This window comes from Phocoena phocoena, chromosome 1 (genome assembly GCF_963924675.1).
Source record: "Phocoena phocoena chromosome 1, mPhoPho1.1, whole genome shotgun sequence".
In the NCBI taxonomy this organism is placed as follows: Eukaryota; Metazoa; Chordata; class Mammalia; order Artiodactyla; family Phocoenidae; genus Phocoena; species Phocoena phocoena.
In genome coordinates this window covers 95,151,398-95,175,879 of record NC_089219.1, presented here as the reverse complement: position 1 = coordinate 95,175,879, position 24,482 = coordinate 95,151,398, and the positions used below count along the sequence as shown (strand labels likewise).

The following is a 24,482-nucleotide window of genomic DNA, read 5'->3' as shown; positions in this document are numbered from 1 at the left end:
CAATGTATGTTAGCAAGTAGTTATGTCGTATATTAATCACATTTCTGGATATAGTTTGGAATAAAGTTGTTCTCCTTTAATATATTGCAGATATCTTTCTTGGTTAATATGTATGTTCACTTTATCATTGCTAATTGTTGTGTAATATTCCATCTATAGATATGCTATAATTTACCTTGTTCCTTATTTTTAATTAAATCAATTCCAATGTTAATTATTAAATATGTTGTAATGAGCCCTTCATGATTACTTCTAATAAGCAGAATTTTATGTCATACGATTAATACATCTTTAAGGTTTGGGATATTTCTGTAGCTTCATCTACACTAGGTATTATCTTTTTTTCTTTTCCTTTTTTCTTTTTTGCCAGTTTGTTAATGTGAAATGGTATCTTATTTAAATTTGCATTTCTTTTGGTTACTAGTCACTTAAATATGTTTTGTGTATTTATTAATGGTTTTTATTTCTTTTTTTTAATAAATTGCCCTGTTAATTTCTTTGCTAATTTTTCATTTGGAGTGTTCATTTTTTTTCCTTATAGATTTTAAGAGCATTTATATATTGCAAGGATGTTAATCTTTTATCATGAAAATTACAGATATTTTCCTGCTTTTCCTTTTCATTTTTACTGGTTTTGATTCAAGGAAAAATTTGGGGTTTTACAAATAAATAAATCTAGCTATCTTTATTTTTTACCTTTAAAGATTATGTAAGTAGTCATCAGTATTTTCTTCAAGTACTTTTATGTTTTTTGCTTAAAACGAATTTCAGGTTTCTCTCTAAATTTTACATTTAAATATAGATTTATAGATAAATTTGAAATTTAAATAAGCTCCATGAGGGCAGTGGTTTTGTCCGTCTTATTATTCCTTATTGCTGGCAGTATTCATGGCCCATCACAGGTATGTAATACATATTTATCAAATAAATAATGTAAATCTTTAATTACCTAAATTTTAATTTTGTTATAAAATGGGTGATAGAAATGTCCTTTCCTAACATTTTCAAAAAGCTGGAAGTGTACTTTCTAAAATGTATTTAGAATCTGTTACCTTTCCTCTGTCTGGAACATTCTTCGTTTTCATCGCCTGAATTCTTGATCATCTTTAGATGTCAGCTCAAGCATTGTTTCTGTAGGAAAGCCTTCTGTGATAATCGTTAGATAAGGTCACATTCCAAATTGTAAGTTTTCATAATACAATCTTTCTTTGTGACAGTTGTCACTCCTGCAGTTTCACAATTGTTTGTAGAGTTATTTAGATATTTCTTTTCCCTACCAGCACCAAACAGGCAGGGACTTTACTTGTTTTTGCTTATCATTATATCCCACTGCCTGGTATTAGATACTAAGTTTTTTTTTCTTTGAATGGAAAAATAAATGAACAAACTGCCACAAAAATTGCATACTGAGTTTTTGCACGTGTGATCCCCTTGAGGGCTTTATTATTGATCTTTCTGTTTGTTTTGTTATCGGTCCCATATAGATTTAATAATGCTAGCTTTAGAAGACATTTTAGTACCTCTTAGGTTATGATGGCTTACCACGTACCCCCTATAATAATTCATCATAGTTTGAAAACTTTTCCAACTATTCTCACATATTTATTCTTCCACTTGAATTTTATAATCATTTGCCAAGTTCAAAAAATTCTCATTGTATATTTGTGTTTGTGTGTGTGTCTATGTGTTGGTTTGGGAGGAAGGAATCGTTTTAAATTTATAAATTAACTTGAGGAAAGACAGTGTATTTATAATAAAATATGCAAGCTTCTTATTCAGGAATTTGGTATGTAGCTTTTATTTACTTGAATGTTTTTTATTTCCCTCAGTTAATTTAAAAATTTTTTTCATCCAGAACCTGAACATTTCATGCTATGATTTTTCTTACACATTTTTGTTCAGGAAAGAGTTAACATGGCAGGCTTGAGTTTGCTATCTTTAGCAAAGTCTGCTTTCAGGCTTAGACCTTGACTGGCATCTGGGAACTTGGGTTTTGAAATGTTCCCTTTCCCTATGGTACTAAGTGGTAAGGTTATTTGGTGTGCCAGGGGTACTGAATTTCATTGTGCTAGCCTGCTTAAATTAAAAAAAGTAATAATAATACAGTGGTTTATTATGGGCACCTACTTTCCTTCTGAGAGTTTTTAATGATTGTGGCTGATCTTGCCTGTGTAACCAACCCCCCAAAAATCCTTGAGCCATGAGTCTCAAGGAATCTTGCTGGGTAAAAACACTACACACGTGTTACTGCATTTTACTGATGGAGAACATTGGAAGCTTACAGATGGATTTCTCCAGACACCACCTGATATGTCTTTTTCTCTTATTAGTTTCATTAGTTTTAAGTTTCTTCTCTTGGCTTTTCCTAGTAGTCTTCATAATGTCACCTCCAAACGATAATTCTGTGTACTTTTTAACAATATTTATCTCTCACATTTATTTTTCTTGTCATATTATATTGATCAGCTCTTCCAGAAAAATGTTGAGTAGTATAGTTGACTTCAGGAAACTTTAATATGATTGTGATAGTGTTTTAAATATGTTTTCAATTGTCTTTAGCTTAATATTCTTTATCGTGTTATGAAAACATCCCTTAACATCTAGTCTAACATCTAGCTCACTTAGAGTTTCATCAGAAGCACATGATACATTTTATTAAACGTCTTTTTTTGACATCCTTTGAGATGATCCATTTTCTTTGGTTCTTTATTAATCTGAGAAATTGTTATATAAATATATATATACACACATATATATACACATAATACATAGAAAATTTTTTAAAATGCAGAAAACTTTTAAATTTATTTTGTTTTATATTTTTGGCGGGTGGGGCTGTGTCAGGTCTTAGTAGAGGCATGTGGGATCGTCATTGAGGCACGTAGAATCTTTCATTGCGGTGTGTGGGCTCTTCATTGCGGCACATGGGCTTCTATCTAGTTGTAGCACACGGGCTTCTCTCTAGTTGTGGTGTGCAGGCTTTCTCTCTCTAGTCATGGCACGTAGGCTCCAGGGTGTGTGGGCTCTAGTTTGCGGCATGCGGGCTCTCTTGTTGAGGCGCGCGAGCTCAGTAGCTGTGGCACGCGGGTTTAGTGGCCCTGCGGCATGTGGGATCTTAGTTCCCTGAACAGGGATTGAACCCACATCCCCTGCATTGGAAGGCAGATTCTGTACCACTGGACCATGAGGGAAATCCCTAAAAAAATTTATTTTAAATGAGACATGATATAACTAAGTATCCCTAAGTTAATAGAGTATCCATATTATTTTAAATGAGTTTTAATTCTTGCTCTGGAAAACAAGATTAAGTATTATTGCTTATAGTAAATTACTGCCTTTTAAGTAATAGAGGTTAGTAGAAGGATGCAAGGTGAGATGCATCATCTTGTGATGTCATAGAAGATAAAATAATTTAATAGAATAATACATAGAAAAATTAAGATTGCTCAGCATTTTCTTATGGGACAGTTAACTGTAATTTTATGCCCAGCGTGTGTTTGTCAAAATGTATATTTTCTGAATTTCAGCAATATTTACACATACAGCTATGTGTGTATATATTTTTACTTTTCTGTGTATTTTTGGTGCAAAAAAAAGCCTGCTGCATTCAGACAAGTATTTTTCAAAGCACCGACTTATGCTGCCAGCTCTCTCACCTAACTTTTAATGCAGTATGATGAAATAAACTATTTTGTGTTTTGCATAATTGTCACAGTGCCCGTAATGGTGATTTTTTTTTTCCTGTTGGAGTGGGCACCCAGATATGAACTGAATATTTGAATGTTGGTAATATTGACAGGGCATGAGATAGTATGATGTCATAAATTGATTCTCATCTTCCACTCTAATTAGTCATGATCATTATACATTATTTTATTTTGCTAATATTTGCTTCCTATGTTCTAAACTATATTATTAAAAGATATAGGCAGAGAAAGTAGGAGATGGAATAATTAAGAAGTTCATTGTCACAATTTAGTTAGGAAATATTGAGGGCTTGAATTAGGTAGTGAGAAGAGAGAACGGAACTTGCATTTTAGAGGAGGTATTTTTAAGGTTGAATCAATAGAAATTGGTCACAGTGTCAGGGAAGGAGAAATTGGAACAGATGAGAGGTTAAGAGAGAATGAATATGTAGGAAGGTTTCAGGGAGAGGGAAAAATTCATCATGACTCTTGAGTTTCTTGGCTGGAAGATGGGGTGAATGGTGATGGATTGAAATCAGAATTTGATTAGAATCAGATATGTTGCTTCAGGGTTTCATACATAGCAGCTCCATTGCTGTCATCTATTGAAAATCAGCCCTCGACACAAGGGTTTCTATTTTTTAAAAAAAGAATCAAGTATGTTAGGAAAAGTATGGAGTTGAGTTTTGCATGTGCTGCATTTGAGATGCCTGAGGAACGGTTGGAATGCAGATCTGCCGGATGAAGAGGATGCCTAGGCTGAGCCGAGCTGTGTAGTCCTTATCTTGGCTCCCACATGGAACCAGGTGACAAGAGGGGGCAATTGGAGGAGAACATGTAGTTATAAGGAGACTTAAGAGGATCAACATGCCTCGCTCTATAAATATTTGATTGACTGATTAATTGTATTAATAATGGACCCTATATGAAGCAAAAGAAATGGAATCTATGAGATTCCACTCACGTTCTCATAAGTAAACTGTAGTATATCAAAGCAGGTTATGAAAATGGAATCCTTTCTGTATAGCTGCTTGACCAAGCAAGTGAGCTGACTTATATTGGATCTTCAGTTCTCATCTGCAGGCAACTCAACCCCATAATTGGTCTTGCTATGTCCACTCTTGCTACACTGCAAGGAATTCTCTACATAGTAGCCCCAGAGATTTTTTTTTTTTTTTTTTTGTCAACTAAATGTGAGGTCAATCCCTATGTAAGATCAGCTCTTTCCTTGGCCCTGCCAACCTCTCTTACACATCTCCTACATTGCCCCTCTTCACCCACCAGGCTCCAGCTAAAGGGCTTTTCTTTCTCTTCCTGCTTCACGGCCTATGTATATGGTAGGTGCTCAATAAATATGAAGTGAATGAATGACTCTACCTTATAGGTTTATTATGAGAAGTAAATGTGAAAAAATATATGAAGAGTCAATTAATGTGCCTGGTACATTAGAGGTGTGCAATAAACTCTACTTTTGATAATTTTTGTCCTTGTGTTACCAAATCTATAAACCTGATGTTTCTTTATCCTCTTCTCCTTCAACCTGCCTTTCTAGCTCTTCCCATCTAGCCAACTTACTGTGTTTGACTTTTGCATCTCCATGTGTATTGATGTCTCTCTTCTCTTTAGTTGGTGCTTCATATGACTTCATCTAATTCCCTGGGCTTTTTGCATATGTGTCCTCTCCTGAGTAACCCCATTTCTTAATGTGCTTAAATCATTATATATGGATTCCTGATCCCAAGGACACTGAACATACAACAACCTTCCTGCAATGAAATTCCCAGGAGAATGGGGACCCTCTAGAAATTCCCAAGACTATCAAGGGACTCTTCACCACTCATAAAGCATTATCCTGATCACATCATTATTAATGTGGATTTGGAATCAGCAATTTATAAATTAGAGCCAAGACTTACTGAATACCAACTCTGGGCTAGGCAAAGTCCTAAGCACTTTATATAAATTACCTTCCTTTACAAGTTTGATTTTATTAGTATTCCTGTTTTATACTTACTAACCTGCCCAAGGTCACCCTGCTAGTGATTTGCAAGTTAGGATTTAAGCCCAGGTGGTCTAATTTCAGATTCCTGCCCTCAGCTATGCTTTTATATTCTATAATGTCTCAATAGCAGTTGCAGGGTCATAGAGTTAACTTTTATTCTTTAATGTTTGATTTAAAATTTTTAAAATAGTATGCAGTTTTAGTTAAAAAAAAAACAAAAAAAACTTCCAACAGTTCCTTCCTATCATGCTACCCTACTACTTCAGGTCTCACTTAACTTACGGCAACTACTGTTAACAATATTTTCTGAGTTTTTGTCTTTATGTAAGATTTTTCTTTTTAACCTCTTAGTGTAATCTTCCTCTCAGCTTTTGTCTTCTGAAAAGTCAGCTTATTCCTAGTTAGCTGGTGAAAGTGTTAAATACAAATGATGATACACACACACCCACACACACACACACACACACACACCCACACACACACACACACACACACAACTTGGGTTGACCCTAGGAGAAAGGTATTCTACCTATGTCCCAGGCAGACTTCTAAGATTAATTAAATTCTTACCTATTTGGTATCTATTTACTTGAGTTCCTGCCTGAAGGAGACCCACTTTTATTCTAAAACTCCAGGGTGATGAATTCTTCAAGTTCCCGGGACCGAAGCTGCTATTTGACAATTCTTCTGTGACTATCACCTTGACCCTCAGAGAGAAATGGACAATGGCCCTTCCCATCTGGCTATATGGACTCAAGAATCAAATGTTTTCTAAACAATGTGAAGAGAGTTTTGTTTCTAGATCATTATCTTTTCCCACCTTTTCCTTTCCTGCAGCAGAACTCTACTTCTTCATCAGTGACAAAAAAAAAATGCCTCTATGGAAATGGCCATGCTTTTCAGCATGCAGTGGAACATTTTCCTAAAAAGTGAGGTCACCAGAAGCACAGAGCAGAGAAATCCCAGATGGCACTAATATTTGATTTCATTTTGAGCTCGCTCATATTCAGCAGATGGATTGGAAGGCTGACCTTGCTGACACTTCTGCAACACTGCCTGCTACTCCAATTGCCTTTGTGAATGTTTTTTCATAAGGCTTCTCCTGGTACCTCAGAGATTGATGCCTGGTCGCCCGCCTGTGTTATGCTTCATTACGCCAACGTGGTTGAGAGTTGCTGTGTTCTATAAAAGGGGAAATCCTAGCTCATCAGTATCTCAAACTTTTCCTACAGTCTCACAAATTGCTTGTAACATCTCAGAGAACATCATCTTCGCTTTCTAGGTGTACCTCTGATCTGTATTCGTTTTTAAGTAATCCTTTCCTAATTTTTCTGCTTTCTTTGGTGACATGGAAGAATTAAGAATAATATAAAAAAATCCTCTGGAAATGACTAAACTTAACAGTTTCCAACATGCCTATTAGACACGAAAATCTAACTATATGAAGGTGAATATTGTTGAATTCCTCCTTGCAGTATAGCTTTGGTGGCTAAGACCACAGACCTGGGTTGGAGTTCCCAGCTCTGCCATTTCCTTTACTTTAATGTAAGCCTCCGTTTCCCTGTTTGTAAACTAGTGATATTATTAGTGCCTACCAGTTAGGATTGGTGTGAAGGTTAAGTGAGATATAATGAACAAATCATATTTTTATCACAGTATCGGGACAGAGTAAATACACGGTATTCATTTGCATATGTGTATAATATAAATGATAAAATAATTTTGCTTAGTTTTTGGATTGCAAGGAAAGTGGACTGTTTGTTAAGGAGGAAGTTTTTAATGATCAGACTGAGGCTTTGTTTCAACACTTTTTATAAAATTGTATTCACTTTTACAGATCATTACATAATCCACATACCTGTTTGGACCCTGTGGAAATGCAGCACACCCTCTTCCCCTCCCTCCCGCCCCCTGCAGCTCATTTCTGTTTCAGTGATGTGGCTAGAGAAAAGAAATGATCACACAGTGTGAATATCCAGCAGGTTTTATGTTTTTCCTGACAGGTTGACCTACATGGCCATTCTGTAAAGTTCCCTGGGAACACTCAATGCTGAGGAGGATTAGGTTGCTTCAATCTTTACAAGTTGCTGGCTCTCACACAACCAGATTTTGGTGCATATTTTAAAGCAAAGCATACTTTGGCTTAGAAAACACTGCATATTTAATAGCCTATTTGACTGAATCACCTCTCTACCCAATGTAATGTTGATGAATTAGACTGCGGTTTTGTTGTGAAACTTTCTTGAGGATGTTACTTTTTTCCCTTTGTATAGGTCCAACATAAGGCCAGACTATGCAGACTCCAATTTCCATGAGTTCAAGATGCACACCTTCAACCGGGTTACATCCTGCAAAGTCTGCCAGATGCTCCTGAGGTAAGTTTGTGTGATCCTGGTTTTCAGTTTAAAGGAACTGGTATAATTGCCAAATGTTTCAGACTTTGCTAAGGTCCCAGCAAAAATGTTCTCAAGTGGGGATATTGCCTTACGAGTTTGGATCCAACAGGTCCTTCCTTGGCCTTGTGCTTGGACGGTTCCTTCAGAACCCAGGAAGGTCCTCTCCCTCCACTGAAGGGAACTGCATAGCACTGTGTTCTCTTGTTTTGCTTTCTGGCAGTAATGATTTCCTATAGGCAGAATTTCCGCACCTTTTAACCTATCACCCTCTAATTTTACCTTGCAGGGGAACATTTTATCAAGGCTATTTATGTGTTAAGTGTGGTGCAAGAGCACACAAAGAATGTTTGGGAAGAGTAGACAATTGCGGCAGAGTTAATTCTGCTGGTAAGTCATGTTTATTGTGATTCTGCTTTTAATGAGAACGTAAAACTTGCTAAACACAATTAAGGCTTAATTTACTCATAATATATGTTTATTATAACACATCGCCTTTTGAAACTACCGTTTATGAGCACAATTAGGAAATTGTTGGAAATTCTTGTGACTTTTTTACATACCCGGGAGGCTGAGGGCTTCAAGAGGGACTTGGAAGGTTCCGTATCACCCATTTCATTCGCCCCCTAACCCCTAAATTTTAACAACACTGTACAAATACAGCCAAAACACACAAATGGAGGTGTACAAACAAAACAAAACGGTTCTTTAATTCTGTCTTTGGTTTTTGAATTTCTCCTTTTTTTCTCTTAAATATTCATCTCCGAAATGCTAATGCTGCCAGGGGTAAACATTACACAGACTGATTCATGAATTAATGAATTGAATACATTGTCATTTTACAGCATTTAACAAAGAGCACGTATCCTTTGGAGTTTGTGTAAATATTTTCCCCTTGGTTTTTAAAAATAATGCTCCGTGATTGTGACCTGAGCCAGTTTCTAAAACTGTTGGCAATTATGCATTCAGTAGCCTTTTGCCTCTGTCTGCTCCTCTTGGGCTCTCTTCCTTCTCTTTCTTTTCTGGCCTCTTTATTCTTTCTCTTTCTTCTTCTTTCTCTTTGTCCTTTTCCCCTGAGTTGCTCTGTGTTTTATCAATAAGACCTTTCAAAATCAGTAAAACTTTTTGAACAGAAGAAAGGGATCTTTAACAGCTTGAGTTCAGAAGGTAGCCACGTCAACCTTTGATTTTCCCAAAGGGAAAGGTGGACATTGAATTATTTTGGATAATACGAAGAAGAGTGAAACAGAGGATAATAGCTCATTTCAGAGCTGAGTTCAGAAAATAGGCAATCGTACAAAAGGTGTGAATCCTATTAGAGGACTGAGATCACAGCACATTCCTCTCATTTGGCTCCTTCTGTAGATGTATTTTCAGGGCCCCATGAGCCATTGTCGATGCCAGGCATGGGCAGTGCAAGGAGAGAGAGCCCGACATTAGTTGAGCACCTGCACTGTGCCTGCCCTGCCTGGGCCTCTGCCGGGCCTTTCCTACAGGGACTCATTCAGTCCTCAAAAGAGCCCTTCCCAGTTTCTGATGGAGGTCACGGTGCTTATGCAACTTGCTCAAGGGCTGTTAGGTAAAGGAGACAAGATTAGCACCTACTAATGTTTCTCAAGGTCTGAAACAATCTACAAAGGTATAAAATATAAAAGAAATATTACATATATTTATTATTATTAATTAATCGCCTACCTGAAACAATTTATCACTTAAATTTCTGTGGTTCCATCTTTATGTGTTCTTTCCTTTAATCTCTTCGAGGACAATTAACATGTTACTTGCTCACAGTAGGTGAATGGATTTTTATAAACCCCCATAGCCCTGTCTTATGAGTTTCAGTCTCTGAGGAGTATAAAGTGACCCCATAGTTGGCAGGGTTCTTTCAGTCTAAAGGGAATAGTGTAGGAGAGTGGTTGTGAGTCAAGCAGAGATGATTGAAAATCTGGCTCTGCTCTTAGCTAGCTGCATGAGCTTGGGGAAAATATGTAAACATTTCATTTATTCATCTGAAAAATGGAACTTAGAAGATTATTGTGAGGATATATGAATTAATGTTTATGCCTAGCAAAGTGCCTGGACACAATAAAAATTCAATATTTTCATCCAAGGTGTTACGATGAGAAGCCAGTTTTTGAAAGGAATGGGTTTTAATCTGCATTTTGGTTGTTTTTGTGATGTGGAGCAAATGTGTATAGAGAAACTAGTGAGCACCAAACTTTGAAGTGATAGACAAGAATGACATTAAGGGCTTCCCTGGTGGCGCAGTGGTTGAGAGTCCGCCTGCCAATGCAGGGGACACGGGTTCGTGCCCCGGTCCGGGAAGATCCCACATGCCGCGGAGCGGCTGGGCCCGTGAGCCATGGCTGCTAAGCCTGCACGTCCAGAGTCTGCTCCACAATGGGAGAGGCCACAGCAGTGAGAGGCCCGCGTACAGCAAAAAAAAAAAAAAAGAATGACATTAAAAGGACTTAAAATTTTTACGTTACACACAAGTCAGTAGGAAACAGCTGGGAATTCCTGGTCTAGCCAGATACAAGAGTGGTATATTCCCAGTGCCTGTTCCTGAGTCATTGGTTCAGTGTCTTCTTCTGGTGCATGAGTTGCTCTATGGAAGGAGACAGCATGAGAAGGCATTAAAGCCTATCAGCTCTGGAGTCTTGGTCGGGTTGGAATGAGGCTCCACAATTTTCTAGCTGGGTGACTTTGGTCCACAGTTACTTAACTTTTTTTTTTCTTTCAATCTTTTGGCTGTGCTGCATGGCATGTGGGATCTTAGTTGCCCGACCAGAGATTGAACCTGTGTCCCCTGCATTGGCAGTACAGAGTCTTAACCACTGGACCACCAGGGAAGTCCCCCAGTTACTTAACTTTTTAAAGGCTTAGGTTCTTCCCTTATAAATTGGGGATAATAATAGTACCTAGCTTTCAAAAGTGTTTTGTTTTTTTGAATACATCTGTAGTACCAGGTACTGCTCTAAGTACTTTACCACCGTTAGCTCATTTAGTCCTAGAACAATTGTGTAAAGTTGGTATTATTGCTATTTTTATCTTAGCAATGATGAGAAATTGAGGCACAGAGAAATAAGTAACATGTCTGAGTTGCTTAATCAGTAGACCTAAAATTCAAATCCAGACAAGCCAGCTCCTGAGTTTGTTCTTAACCCCTGGGTTGGCGACCAGTCCTGTGAACTCGCTGTGATGATACATGCCAGATGCGTCAAATGCATAGTACCTAACCCAAGTACATAATCAAGTGCTTGGCTTTCTCTGTGAAAGAGAGAGAAATTCTAATCTGTGTTTGTTTGTTTGTTTTAAAGCAAAAAACACTTTAAATTTAATTAAGTTAGTAACTACTAAACGTCTTTAGGTTTAAATGTTCGGATGTGCTGCAAGAAATTCAGGTATCTCTGGGGACCATGCCTGTCCTTTCCCCATGGAATGTCTAATAGCTGGAAGTAATTTAGACACCTTAAGCTCCAGGGCCTCTTATTTTAAGATGAGGAAACTGAGTCAGAAAGAGTATGAAAATAAGAGTAACAGTTAGTGCTTTGCAGATTATAGATAATGCTTACTTATACTCATTCATCAAAAGGTAGGATTGTTCTCTAAACTCTGTTATTTAATTCATTATAAAGCAAGAAATAGTTTTTTTAAACCTCTGGCTAAATTTGCTTCTTGGAGTTTTGAATGTAATTCCCTTGCTCTCTTGATTCTTTCTCTGCTTTGCATCCTTAGTTGTCCTGCATTCTCCTTATGTTTTGCACAGCTGTGTCCTCATTCTCATCCTCTCTCCTCTTTCTGTCCTTTCCTGCTCAAGATTTTTAAGAGACTGATAGCAATGAATGCTCGTAGTTAGTTAATTAGTGTTATGAAGGAGGCTCCCCTTTTTTGCCTTTGGATTAAGATTTGATGGGTAGCCCTTAGAAATAAAGGGATCTATCCTCAGAGCGAAGAGGAACTTCCATTACAGCTCTATCAGTAGCCTTCTGTCCCTCACTTCCAAAAAGATACTCTCTGAAAGTTGGAAGTCATGATACCCTCTCCTCAACATCACCCCTTCCTGCTCTGATGTAGGTAGTGATCATGCGTAGAGTGTGAGTTTCAGCTTGGCGGGTCTGTTATGAATGTGGTAAAATAGGTAGTATTTTGAGGACATGGACAAGCTAGACTTTATGGGCTGTTACCTATCCTATGGAGAATCCCAATTCCCAATATTCGTTTAAGTTTTGCACAGTTCTTTATTTCAACATCCAAGAGTAATTGCTTGTAGGAGTTCAGCAAGGTAACTTTCCATGAGTGATATGACTGGAGAAAAACGGGTGTAAGGAAGGAGGGCAGGAGGAAGGACATGATATATCAGAGGCTAGAGATATAGTTTACTTGAATGGGACTTTTGTATGCAGGAGAGAACTTGACTTTGGGGAAAATCATCCCAACAGCCAAATTTAAAGCAAGTGAATAATACTGGTTTAAGGCAAACTTAAATTCGTATAGAATCCAGGTTCCCCCACAAAATTAAATCTTCGGTATTTGAGATGACTGACCCCACCTTTACAGATCTTTATGGCTTCGTTGGTTAACACAGTCTATATTCTCAACAGACAAAAAGAGATTCCAGTTGGCTCAGTGTGAGTCAAAAGTCCACTTGTGGTCCAGAAAGCCACGGCTACCAGGAATGGCTAAGTAGTTATAAACGTTGGATAGTTGGGGTGGAAGACAGTTCCAAAAAGTGGAGCATTTTCATTCAACATTGGACAGGTTTATAGATAAGGGAGCAGTCAGTTGGCAAAGAGGTACTAGTTGTACAAAATGACACAGTAACCCAGGAGCTAAATGAAGGCTAAAGAATCTTCCACTCCACCTTGTAATTGTCATTTCCACTGGTTATCACATTGCAGGCCTTACCCTACTTGACCTTTCTTGATCATCTGGCACAATTAACCATCCACCACATCCCCCAGGTCATCCTTTGTATGTCTGATTAATTTTTCGGGCATTAGCTATAACCTACAACCCAGATAGATAAGACTCCATTTCCACTTAAGGCTTTTCTCCTGAACTTTGGATTCCAAATTTCCATTTTCTTCTCATGTATCCATTCGCAGGTGTCCTACAGTGACCTCAAATTTCATATATGTAAAACCAACCTCATTAGTCATCACCACCAACTTCCTCCTATTCCTTGTCTTAGTTAAAGGTCTACCATTCATACACTCACCCAAACCTGGGTGTCAGCCTTGACTTACCGGCCTCCTTCATCTTCATTCACTTACCTATTCTTCTTAGTTCTCCTCCTAAGTCTCCCTAGGAGAGAGATACCATATCCACTGATATGGTATTGCTATAAACAAAAGCTCATTGTCTCTTGTTTGGACAGCTACAAACTCCCTGCTGTTAATTTTACTTCCACTGTGCAATTTGCAACACGATCTTTATTAAAATCAAGTCTGATGTGTCACTTATTTGTTCACTGTACCTTCCATTCCTCACAGAATAATGTTCAAACTTCAATTAGATGGTGAGCCTCTCACTGATAAGAATCATGCTGAACTGATGTTCTGACCTCTGGGAAGCCATGATGGATAGATGAGTGAGTGGACAGACCGACAAATAGAGTAATGGGTAGAACTGTGGTGTACCAGGATTTCTGGGTCCTGAAAATCACTGTAGTCTTAGAAGCAGAAGCAGGAGGCTGTGGGGGATTGGACAGTTTCTGGTTCTACCCTTGTAGAGACTAGAGCTCGAGTGGTTGTGGGATAAGTGGAATAAAAACCTGATCTGAATCCCTGGCTGATACTTTAAGAACGAAAGACAGAAAACTGAGTAGACCTTTGCATTCCTTTCTAGTATTTATTCAAGTTAAGGTTCATGCCCTGAGCATTGATCATCAGGCCTTTGACAAGGGACACTTGGGTTAGGTTAATAAGTAGCAAGAAAATGAACTGGCTCATGGAACACCTAATGACAAATATGCCTCTATTTCTGGAGAAATCTACTCCCTTTCCATTCAGTCCCATTTTTAGAATTCTTGCATGGCTCTTAGTGTTTCTCCTCCCTGAAATATGCTGCCTTTTCTCCCTACACTTCCAATATCTACCCTTCTTTTACTTCCTCTCCAAGCTCTTTGTCAGTCATTTAACCTTATCCTGTCCACGCAGTAGTCATCTGAATTAAATTGTTCTCTGATTAGTTTGTGTGTAGGTTTTATGTCTTTGCCAAGGTTAGGCTGTGTTGTGGTAACTAAAAAACCCCAAACCCCAGTGGCTTTAACACATACAAGTTTAATTTTCACACATGCCCTGTTGGCTTTGGGTTCTTCCCTTCTAAGTAATGGCTTGGGGATCCAAGCTAGTTCCATCTTGTGACTATGAATTCAACACATGGCTCCTGGGCTTGCTGCTCTTAAGACCTATGGACTGGAAGTGAGCAAATCCATTTTCTAACATCAGAAGTTCATTGGTTAAAACTGGTCACATGGCCTCAACTTAATTATATAAGGGGAGCTGGACAAGTAATGGAACCCATGGACTCTTTGGGGAACACTACTGTCTCTGCCACTTTTTTATTTTATTTTACTTTTTTAAGAGTTTTGCACTGTGAATAACCATCCTCTAATCACCTTTTTTTTGTTTTAATGGAAGTTTGTAACATTTTATTTTATTTTTTTGGCCATGCTGCATGGCTTGTGGGATCTTAGTTCCCTGACCAGTGATCAAACCCGGACCCTCAGCAGTGAAAGTGAGGTGTCCTAACCACTGGACCACCAAGGAATTCCATCTGCCCCTTTTTATTTCCTCTTGTAGAGTATATGCTCCTTCACCATAGGGAATGTGTTTCTCATCTTTTGTATCTATCCCTTAGTACCAAGTCCAAAGTCAAGGTGCTTAATCTCAAGTTGTTACTCCTTTTTCCTAAATAGGAATATTTCAACCCAAATACAATCCTTGATAGTGTTGAATGTGGTAAAAATACTAACCATTAAGCATTTGAAATAGCTCTTCTTTTTTGTGGAAGTTACATCTTCTTTGGATGTTGTCTCCCCTGGGTTCAGAAAACTTTTATATTTCATGATCTATATCCCTGAAATTTGTCTAGTCTTCATTCATCCTCAAAATAATAATTACTTGGTAAAAATGCAGTTCATTTCTGAATGAAGAAATTCATTCTTATTAATATTTGACTCTGACAGATTATTAACTCAAGTACATTTCAAGTGTTATAAAAGGTCCTTTAAGGTTTTTTTATATATATATTTATAAGACAAACTATGCAACTTGGACACAAACTTGAAGGTTTGGTGATTAGTTTATGTCTTAACATTTGAGGATTTGCATGGATATAAAGAGCAGGCAATTCCACTCTCTTTTTTGCTGAACTTGAGTTGACTTCTTCACATTCCCCATGGCAACCTCAGCGATCAACATGTACACGGACTCTGAAGTGTGCTGCCGAAACTTTCCAACCTTAATAATGCATAGTTATGAACTCCATTATGTGACACTTTCTCAGCCAGTCACTGCAAAGATAATATAATTCTAGAGTGGCATTTCTTTCTCCCAGTACACCACCATGAAGGTCTAGTCCTAGACTATAACCTTTGGGGGCATTTGTGGTTTTTCCCTGCTGTAATATACGGCTAAACTCCTCTTGGCTCCTTCTTACCTTGACAATCAATATTATAGCTTGCTTTGCATCCTCTCATTTTTAACAAAGAAAGTAACATTGGAAGGCAAATATTGCTGGAGCAGATGACTTCGGTTTATTGCATCTTTTCCTTTAGTGGGAGTGCAAGGCTCAGCTGCTCTAATATTTAATAGAAGCAGATCCCCACCTACTTATCTGTTTAATCGCTCTTTTATCTAGGCCAGCTGCTGCTCCTAGGTGCTGCAGCCACTCCTAATTGGAAGGAAGTTGTCTTGGTATCCTAATGGTTTAAACCTGCAAGATTGTTATCTAGGACCTGCACCCCAAATTGGCATCTGAAATGGCTCTTTTATAAATAGTATTGCAGTATTTTATCATAAGAGATGAACTTTTAGAATATAATTTTATTTCATCCTTCTACCATTAGGCATTTTATCACATGACTTTTACATAAACTGAAGCTTGATCGTTGTTTTCATAACCAAAAAATAACTTTGGTTCTATTTAACATTATTTAAAGCCTCTTATATAAATTAGTTATCTTTTTTTAACTCATCAAGACAATTTTTTACTCAAGGGTAGTTATTATTCCTTCCATTTAATTATTTGGGTCAGTTTAATGATATATTAATAATTATTAAAGTGAACTGAAAACTATTATATGGTTGAATTCCTGTTAGAGCTCCTAAAAAGATTTGAAATCAAAACCTCTTTCCAAGTATTAGTTTTTTGTTTATTTTTTCTCCAAAATATTGCTGTAGATCTGAGTGGTGAACACAGCATGTGCAACTTCCTCCAAAACTTGATCAGCCCAACTGTCTTTTAGTTTTAATGTTTCATAAAAATAGCATATTAGCCATGATGACAAAAAACCTTCAGAAGCTTTCCTGGTAATTACTTTTCTGTGGCCCCTTTTAAGACAAATGATCTGAATGGGCATCGATTTGTTTAGTCTTAAGAAATAGAACTTCAGACAAGAGACAAAGCAGATTGTGTAATAATGTATGCATCGAGAGTCGCTTGTATTGGAAAACAAATATAATAGGACTGAAGTTTATGTATAAAAAATTAATGAGGGCTTCCCTGGTGGCACAGTGGTTGAGAGTCAGCCTGCCGATGCAGGGGACACAGGTTCGTGCCCTGGTCCGGGAAGATCCCACGTGCCACGGAGCGGCTGGGCCCCTGAGCCATGGCCGCTGAGCCTGCGCGTCCGGAGCCTGTGCTCCGCAGCGGGAGAGGCCACAGCAGTGAGAGGCCCGCATATCGCAAAAAAAAAATAATTAATTAATGATATGATATGAGTCTAAAGTCTCAGTGAAAATCATTTGTCTTACACAAATATGCCTACTGACCCTATGCCGGCATTGAAGATAGAGTTCTGCTCAGGCTCCAAGCACCTCAGTAACAGCACTTCTCTGAAGTGCATTGAACCAGTTGGGACATGATGAAAGAACGCAAGGTGTAAATACCTTGAGGGCCTGTGAGTCACCACCTAGAAGGGTTCTTGAAAGGGTAAGAACATTTTATAGTTTGATCAATAGGAGCCTGAAAAATCGGCTGCAGGGTAAAGACAAGTTGAGGATTAAAAACTTTTGGAAACTTGAAGAATTGAATTACTATCCTAAGGAAGTTCCCAGGAGAAAAAGAGACAGAAAAGAGAGAGAGAACTTTTCATCAGATCTCAACCAGCAAGCTTTCTATTTGGTCAGAATTCAGCCAAACTAAATTTGACAATCATCAGCCCTTATTATTCTAGTCCTGATGCAGCACTGTGGCGCCCAGAGTTTTTTAGAGATCCAAGTGCCCACCAGTGTAGTTTTGGGCATATATCAAGAGGAAATGAAGGATGGTGTTGTAGACTTCAAAATCAGAGCAACTTTTCCATAGAATACTTCATCAGGAGAGGTTGTTATTCTATTTTCCCAGCCAAAACGGAATTTTACTTTGAAAATTTATGAAACGGTGTTGCAGTTGGGTTCTCTGCTCTCTCATCACTGTTAGTTTCACGAAAGTTTTAAGTTGTTGCATCAATATGGTTATCAGAATTTAGATTGTGTTTGTAACGGGGACAATCAATCTGATGGTACGGCCCCTGGAACAAGTACAAAAGTATAAATAAAGGAGCCTGGCTAAAAATTTCTGAACTCGGAACAGGTTCTAAGAGTTATTTCTAGTCCTTTGGCTTTTGCCCTATCCTCAGAATATTTACAGAACCTTGCCATGAAATATGAGGAAATAAAAGCTCAGACTTTCAAGAGCCATTATTTATTGCTCTACCCAGCATGAGCAGATCACAGTGTGAACTGCTCGATGCCAAGTCCATGGAAGAAATAGGCCTCTTTCCTGGGTGGCAGTGGAGAAGGTGGGGGAATGTGGTGGCCCTGAGGACAGGGAGTAGTGGCAAGGAAAGGGTAAGCCCCAATCAAGGACTCATGTCCTCAGAGTTGGAGTTGCATCCAGCACAAAGCCCATTTTCCATTTTCCTATCTGGGTTACACAGAGGAGGCTTTGTGAAGAGCAGGTACATCCAATAAGAATTATGAGGAAAGCTGAGTTGCTTGATGAGATGCAAAGAAAGAAAGCAGAAGACAACAGCCAGTGGGAGAAATGAAGGAGAGAGTGTTGGGTAAGGTGGTCAGCCGAGTCTAGTTTATTCCTCACTTTGCCGGTCGCATTCATGCCTCTTGTGTTCCGTGGTCAGTGCTCACTCATGCCGGGAGCTGGCCGGCTTGCACTAAGCAACAACATAAGAAGGGCCTGTAAATGAGGGGCTTCTGTTCCCAGATCTGTTTTCTGGGTAAAGAGGTGCAAGTATCTGCATAGCTAGATCATCACCTTAGATACCATCGTTTCCTCTTCCTGAGGAAACCCAGAGCACTCCTGGAACGTGGCGTGCCAACTACTGCCACGTGGGCCATCATAGGTTTTATGCCAAAAATAAAATACATTTAAAGCATATTACAACAGACCTACTTCACCAGGACATAAAAACACTTCTCTGCAGAGTCAGGAAAAAAAATACTTCTGAATTAAAATTAAGGTACACACTCATTTTTAAACACTGACCATGAAAGATCTGAGGTTTTCCCATTTTAGAGGTCATCGGGAAATATCAAAGCTTTCCTCAATCTCCTTGGGTGGAAAACTTAAACTCCCCTCCTGTTTGGTGCTTCTTGTAGATTGTGCCTCCCAGTTCAGGCTCTTTCTCTAACTCAACAGTAGAGAAGAAAGTAGTGTAGGGCTTTTCTGGCATATAGGTCTTTCTGGTCAAACCAGTGAAACAGGTATCACAACTGTTCCGTTAGGAACCCAAGTTCACCTAGCCTGGGTTCTAAGTCTGGGCACAGTATCCAGCAGAATGGTACTTTCATAGATTCTCTCCCCAATCCAGTTCTCTTAGGCACCCTTTCTTCTGCAACTTTGTATATTTCTAGCAGAGAGGGAAAGGAAAATACCTTTCTGTCCTTTGTAAAGGCCAACTTCAGACCTGGTAAAAATGACTTAGTAGAAGGCAGTTATGTATGAAAGTTAGTATGTTAGGGTTGAAATTGACAAAGAAATGCAGGCTTTGCTTTTCTCCAGAAAGGTGACTTTTTTGCTCATGCGTCTTCAGTTCCATTAATCAGGAATAGTCCTTTAAAAAACAAAAAGCCCCCAAACCTCCTGTTCCATGCCCCAGGCAGTCTTCCTGTGTCAAACAATCTGTGACAGCTAGTAAGGTGTTCTGGTACTTTTCCCCTGGAACTCTGGTTGTGAGGCTTCTTGGAACCTCTATAAGAGGTTCATTTAGGCTGACAGAGCTGCCCTTTCTCTCCTGATATTTCCGTCAGTGTCTTCTCTTCTCAGATCCTTCTTCAGAGGATGATTCTGGTTGAGAAAAGTATAGGCATAGGCGCAAATGATGAGTTGTTTTCCTTCATAGTCTGGAGAAATTATAACATGCATAGGTGCTCCTGGATATGGGGAAAGGAAGCAAAATATTAACCACCAGCATTTTCCACATACAGTGTGTGCCTTTCCTTTCAGAGATACCCTTTGCCCTCTGCCATGTTACTTACTTGAAGATCTCAGGGCCCTTCCTAACTGTTAGTCATTTTCAGGAACTGAAATGTAATGGAGATTGTTGTTTCTATTTACAGACAGGTACACTGAGTGAGATGAAAGGAAAATTAGCATTAGAATTGAATCCTGTCCTTTTTAAATTTCCATCTTTAAATCAAACTCTATTCCCCCCCAAATTAAAACCAAAAGCAATAGCCCCTTAATGCAGAAAAATTCATGTGCAAATTGTATGTGTTAAGTTGCAATTGTTATAGTCAGTGTACTACATTTGTAAATTATTTGTGTTTAATTCTTAAAACTGGGTGTGTTGAAAGAAATGTTCCCACCTAGCTTTCTCTTTTGCACATAAACTTAGTGCAAGTCCCTGTTTCAAGGAGCTTTATGTGGTTGGATTGAAATTGCTTAATAAACAATTGAAAAAGTTAAGCATAACCTAGAAGTCATTTAGTACTATGAGTCACTTTCCTGACAAGCCAATAAGGCAAGAGAACCCGGTTGCAAAACAATTACTAGCCCTGCCTGAGGGACCCTGGAAATATATTACAGATATGTTAGGAAAACAAAGCAGTAGTGTTTTACCACGCTGCAGAGAACAAGTTAAGGTTGCTAACCAAACAAAATAACTGACAATGCCAATTTTTACATTTGTTTCAGAACAAGGGACGCTCAAACCATCCGAGGTAAGGTTAACGTTTACATTTTTTTTTGTATAACTTTTGCATTTCAAATTGTTTGCTAACTTCAGCAGGCTCGAACTCCTAGAATGTTAAATGTGCCTTTTAAAATGGATAGAAAACAGCTAGAGTGAGCAATCAATCAAGTGCTTGTGAGTGAAATGCACAGGGTAAATCAGAGGAATTTTCAGATACCCTCTGAAGACCTTAGGTAGAGGAAAACTGTGAATATTTCGTCTAAGAATGTGTGTGAGATGGGACATTTCAGAATCTTAGGTACTCACTTATTCAGGTAAATTTCAAATAAATATTGTAGCAATGTTGTGGCACTAATATGGGGGTACCTTTCCCTAGTTCCCAGCTACAGAATTCCACAAACCCTGAGGCTTATAAAACTTAACACATAACCAAATCAATATAAATTCACTTTTATAAAATTTATAAATCAAATAAATGACGCACTGCATCGCTTTCAGTCTCTCAACTGTAAGTTCAAGCTGACTTCCTGCCTCATTATACCATCTAAAGTTGTTCCGGCAAATGTGTTTTCCTATTTGTTACTTTAATGTTTTAATTAAAATTTAAAAGTAATTAAAAATAAAAACTTAATGCATCTGAAGGCATTCTCTTGGAATGAATCTCTGATCCTGCTAGGACAGAAGGAAGGGTGGCCCTCATCCCAGGAAGTCAGTAGACCTGTCCCCTATCATGAAACAGTGTCACTGCCCAACATTCGCTAGTACTAAAAAGTTCTAAGGTTCTTCATCTAAGGATGTGGTTACGTGTTTCTGCCAGTTTTCCATTTGAGCACAAATGTGATTCATATCATGTCTTACTGATGAAATCAAAATCTGATAACATATCCTTTTGGTTTCACACAGAGTCTGAGGTCTAAGGGCTTAGAAGTACGAGATCCCTGTCACCTCTCAGAATAAAGCTCTTGAGATATGGGAACATGTATATGTATAGCTGATTCACTTTGTTATAAAGCAGAAGCTAACATACCATTGTAAAGCAATTATACTCTAATAAAGATGTAAAAAAAAGAATAAAGCTCTTTTAAGAAAATATGAAAGAATGAAAAATATAGCAGATTACAGGCAACCAGTACCTTGGGCGTCAACCAAAAATAATACATTTCTTACCTGACCACCAAAAAAAATCATAGCAAAGAAAATTAAAATGTAAAATGTCTGTGATTAGTTATATGAACCAGAAATATAGTAATCTGAGAATTTCAGAATAAAAGAATGACAAAAAACATTCTATGTCAAATTATTTTAGCACATGACAATTATATCTCATTAAGAGTAGTATAGTATTAGTGTGTTTTTAATAGGCTGGCATTTATATAGTTGGTAAAAATAATGAAAAGTACAGCAAGATGTCAAACAAGAGGTAACTGTTTTTACTTTTTTGCATAAGCATATAATTTGGACATACAGGGTATCAAGAATGTGATGTGAGGAAATTCACATGCACCCTTTAAGTGTTATCAGTTGACTGTATTTTAGACTTTAGAATCTAGCTCAGGGAACGCATAACAGGATAATAGTATTTAAAAAATAGGTCATGCGAGTTCTGCTAGGGCTAAAATAAATTAACATAAACTTGTTTTTAGTGTTTAGTCAATAGGTAAGATTTTTCATCAGGACTGTAAGGATTCTTCCAGCAGTGTCAATGAAGATCTTGGAAAGTAGCCTTCTTTCTCTTACTCTCACTCTGTTATTAGATAATTGAGACAGATTTCCTCGTAGAGCTTTGAACTTTAACTCAATATTACTTTACCTTTATCCTCTTAGATAAAGGTATACATGTATCCCCCCACCCCCTCCTGGGCGAGATGATTTCACTTGATTTTATTTAAGCAATGAGAAATGGGCGTATTTACAGACAGGAAGTGTGCTAATAAGAAGTGGTTAATAATTTTCACACTGATACAACATAATGATACAAAATAATTCTCTCCAGGCATTTTATACTCTTAAAAATTACACGTAAGCCTATTCTGAAAGGAATTAATTTTCACATTGATTTTTTTTAATGCAGCATCAGTATTTTAGTGTCTTGCTTCAGTGACTTGCTTAACTTTGGATTATACAAAGTGTAATTTTTATTTAATGTGTGATTCTGCTAATAATCTCTACTTTGGATGGATAATTATAGTAAAATCTTATACTGGCCAACCTATTTGGAAACTTTAGCTTAGCATAAGGGAGAAGTATAGCAAAAGAATGTTAAGAAACATCTTTCACTCCATACCTCCCCACCAAGACTTTGTGGAAGGTATATTCACTCAATGAGGCAGATGCTTATATGATGTTTAGGAGTCTTCCCAGAAGTACCAATGAAGACCTTTTGTAAGCTCTGTGATTTTTTTCCCCCCTCTCTTGGAGGTCTTCTTTTTCTCCATGTACCAATTCGTGGTCCTCTTCTGTTCCCCTTTCAATGGCCATGATTGTGAATTTTTAATTTCACACTTCATTCTCAAGGTAGGTCAGTTCTCAATAGCCACAGGATCGCCCTGGTCCTCCCTAACCTGGGATGTTCATCTTGCCTCCCATTCTGGAGTCGACCTTCAGAAGCCACTTCTAGCTCCAGGAAGCAAGGTTATCATCACATATCTATTTAATATATATCTACTTCAAAACTATTCCTTAACGTAGGTTTTTCTGCTTTTAAAATAGGTAGAGGAACCAAAGCCAGTTTCATATAGCAAATGAAACTTTGCTCGTTGTGTTGGTAAAATCAACAGAGAAAATTAGGTTTCTCCTAAAAGAGGCAAGAAGAGAGATTCTTGGACGATAAAGGCATTTCTTTTAGAGAAAGACAGGGTAATAGGTAATGAAGCAAGAAATAAAATCAGGTTGGTTGGTTGTCCCCACCCGCCCGTCCCCTACTTCTCGGTAGATCAAAGAAGTTGAGAATGTGCTGATGACTGATTGTCCAATCTCATGGGGCTGTAACTGAGAGCTCCCAGGGGTGGCAACTGGATGTGCCCTCCTCTCCCTGCCAGGGACAGCATCTTGTCCAGCTCTATCGCAGGCTTTTGAGAATATAGGTGGGGGAGAGGAGTATGTTGGATAAGATATGATAGAATAACAGTTGAAATTTGCACTTCAGCATTGTTTAAATATGTTCTGCTAAACATTTCCAAATTTTTTACAATATAAAATACTTTTTAGGTGCTTTTAAAGTATAATAAATCTCAAGCTCTCCAATGTACTTGGTCTAAGTAGCTTCTCTCTTTTTTAAAATGCACCAGATCACAGTTTGTTCCACTGCCTACTCTTCCTGTAGAAATGTTTGTTTTCAGGGTCACTGATTTGCAATGACTTTCAGGAGGAAAAACCTAAAATATAAATAGTAGGGTAATACTTTAGTAGCAAAATTTATCATTTACCTGAGTTTAAACATTCAAAATATCATGAAATGAATAATAATGACAATTATATCAATAATAATAATAATAATAAGCTATCACTTAATAATCCTCACTATGTGTCAGGAACTGTTCCAAGCATTTAACATAAATTAACTCATTTAACTCTCACCACAAATGCTATGAAATAGGTGCTATTATTATCCCCATTTTATAGATGAAAAAACAGGCAAAGAGACTTCAACTAATTTGCTCCCAATCAAACAGGTGTCAAGTGACAGGGAGGGTCTGAATTTGAATTTGTGCAGTCAGATTATAGAATCCACACTCTTAATAATTGCACCATGTTCCCTATTTTAATCCTAACTTAAAGGTCATATAGAGTTGCTCTTGAACTGAAATTCCCTTTTACACTTTCTAAGTTAGTAGTTTTTAAATAGTACTAGTTTAGAGCTAGTAGGAATAAGACCCAAAGTTTGAATTCTTTCTTGCCTTCCAAGCACTGTGATAGTAAGAGGAGTTAGAGTAGTAGAAAAACAGCTTCTGTTGTACATTAAGAAGGTGGAGGAAAATGCAGGAGGTAAATAGCCACAAGACATCCATCATTATATGTTTTCCTGTTGAAAATATTGTCAT

General features: G+C 37.8%; 1 protein-coding gene across 1 annotated transcript in view; it reads left to right on the top strand.

Annotated features, from left to right (window-relative positions):
* Positions 1-24,482, top strand: part of VAV3 (vav guanine nucleotide exchange factor 3) — a 398,335-nt gene that overhangs the window by 238,383 nt on the left and 135,470 nt on the right. Inside the window, exons 16-18 of the mRNA XM_065890862.1 lie at positions 7,962-8,063; positions 8,371-8,471; positions 20,445-20,470. Of these exons, the coding sequence (XP_065746934.1) occupies positions 7,962-8,063; positions 8,371-8,471; positions 20,445-20,470 (229 nt within the window). The remainder of the gene's footprint in view (positions 1-7,961; positions 8,064-8,370; positions 8,472-20,444; positions 20,471-24,482) is intronic.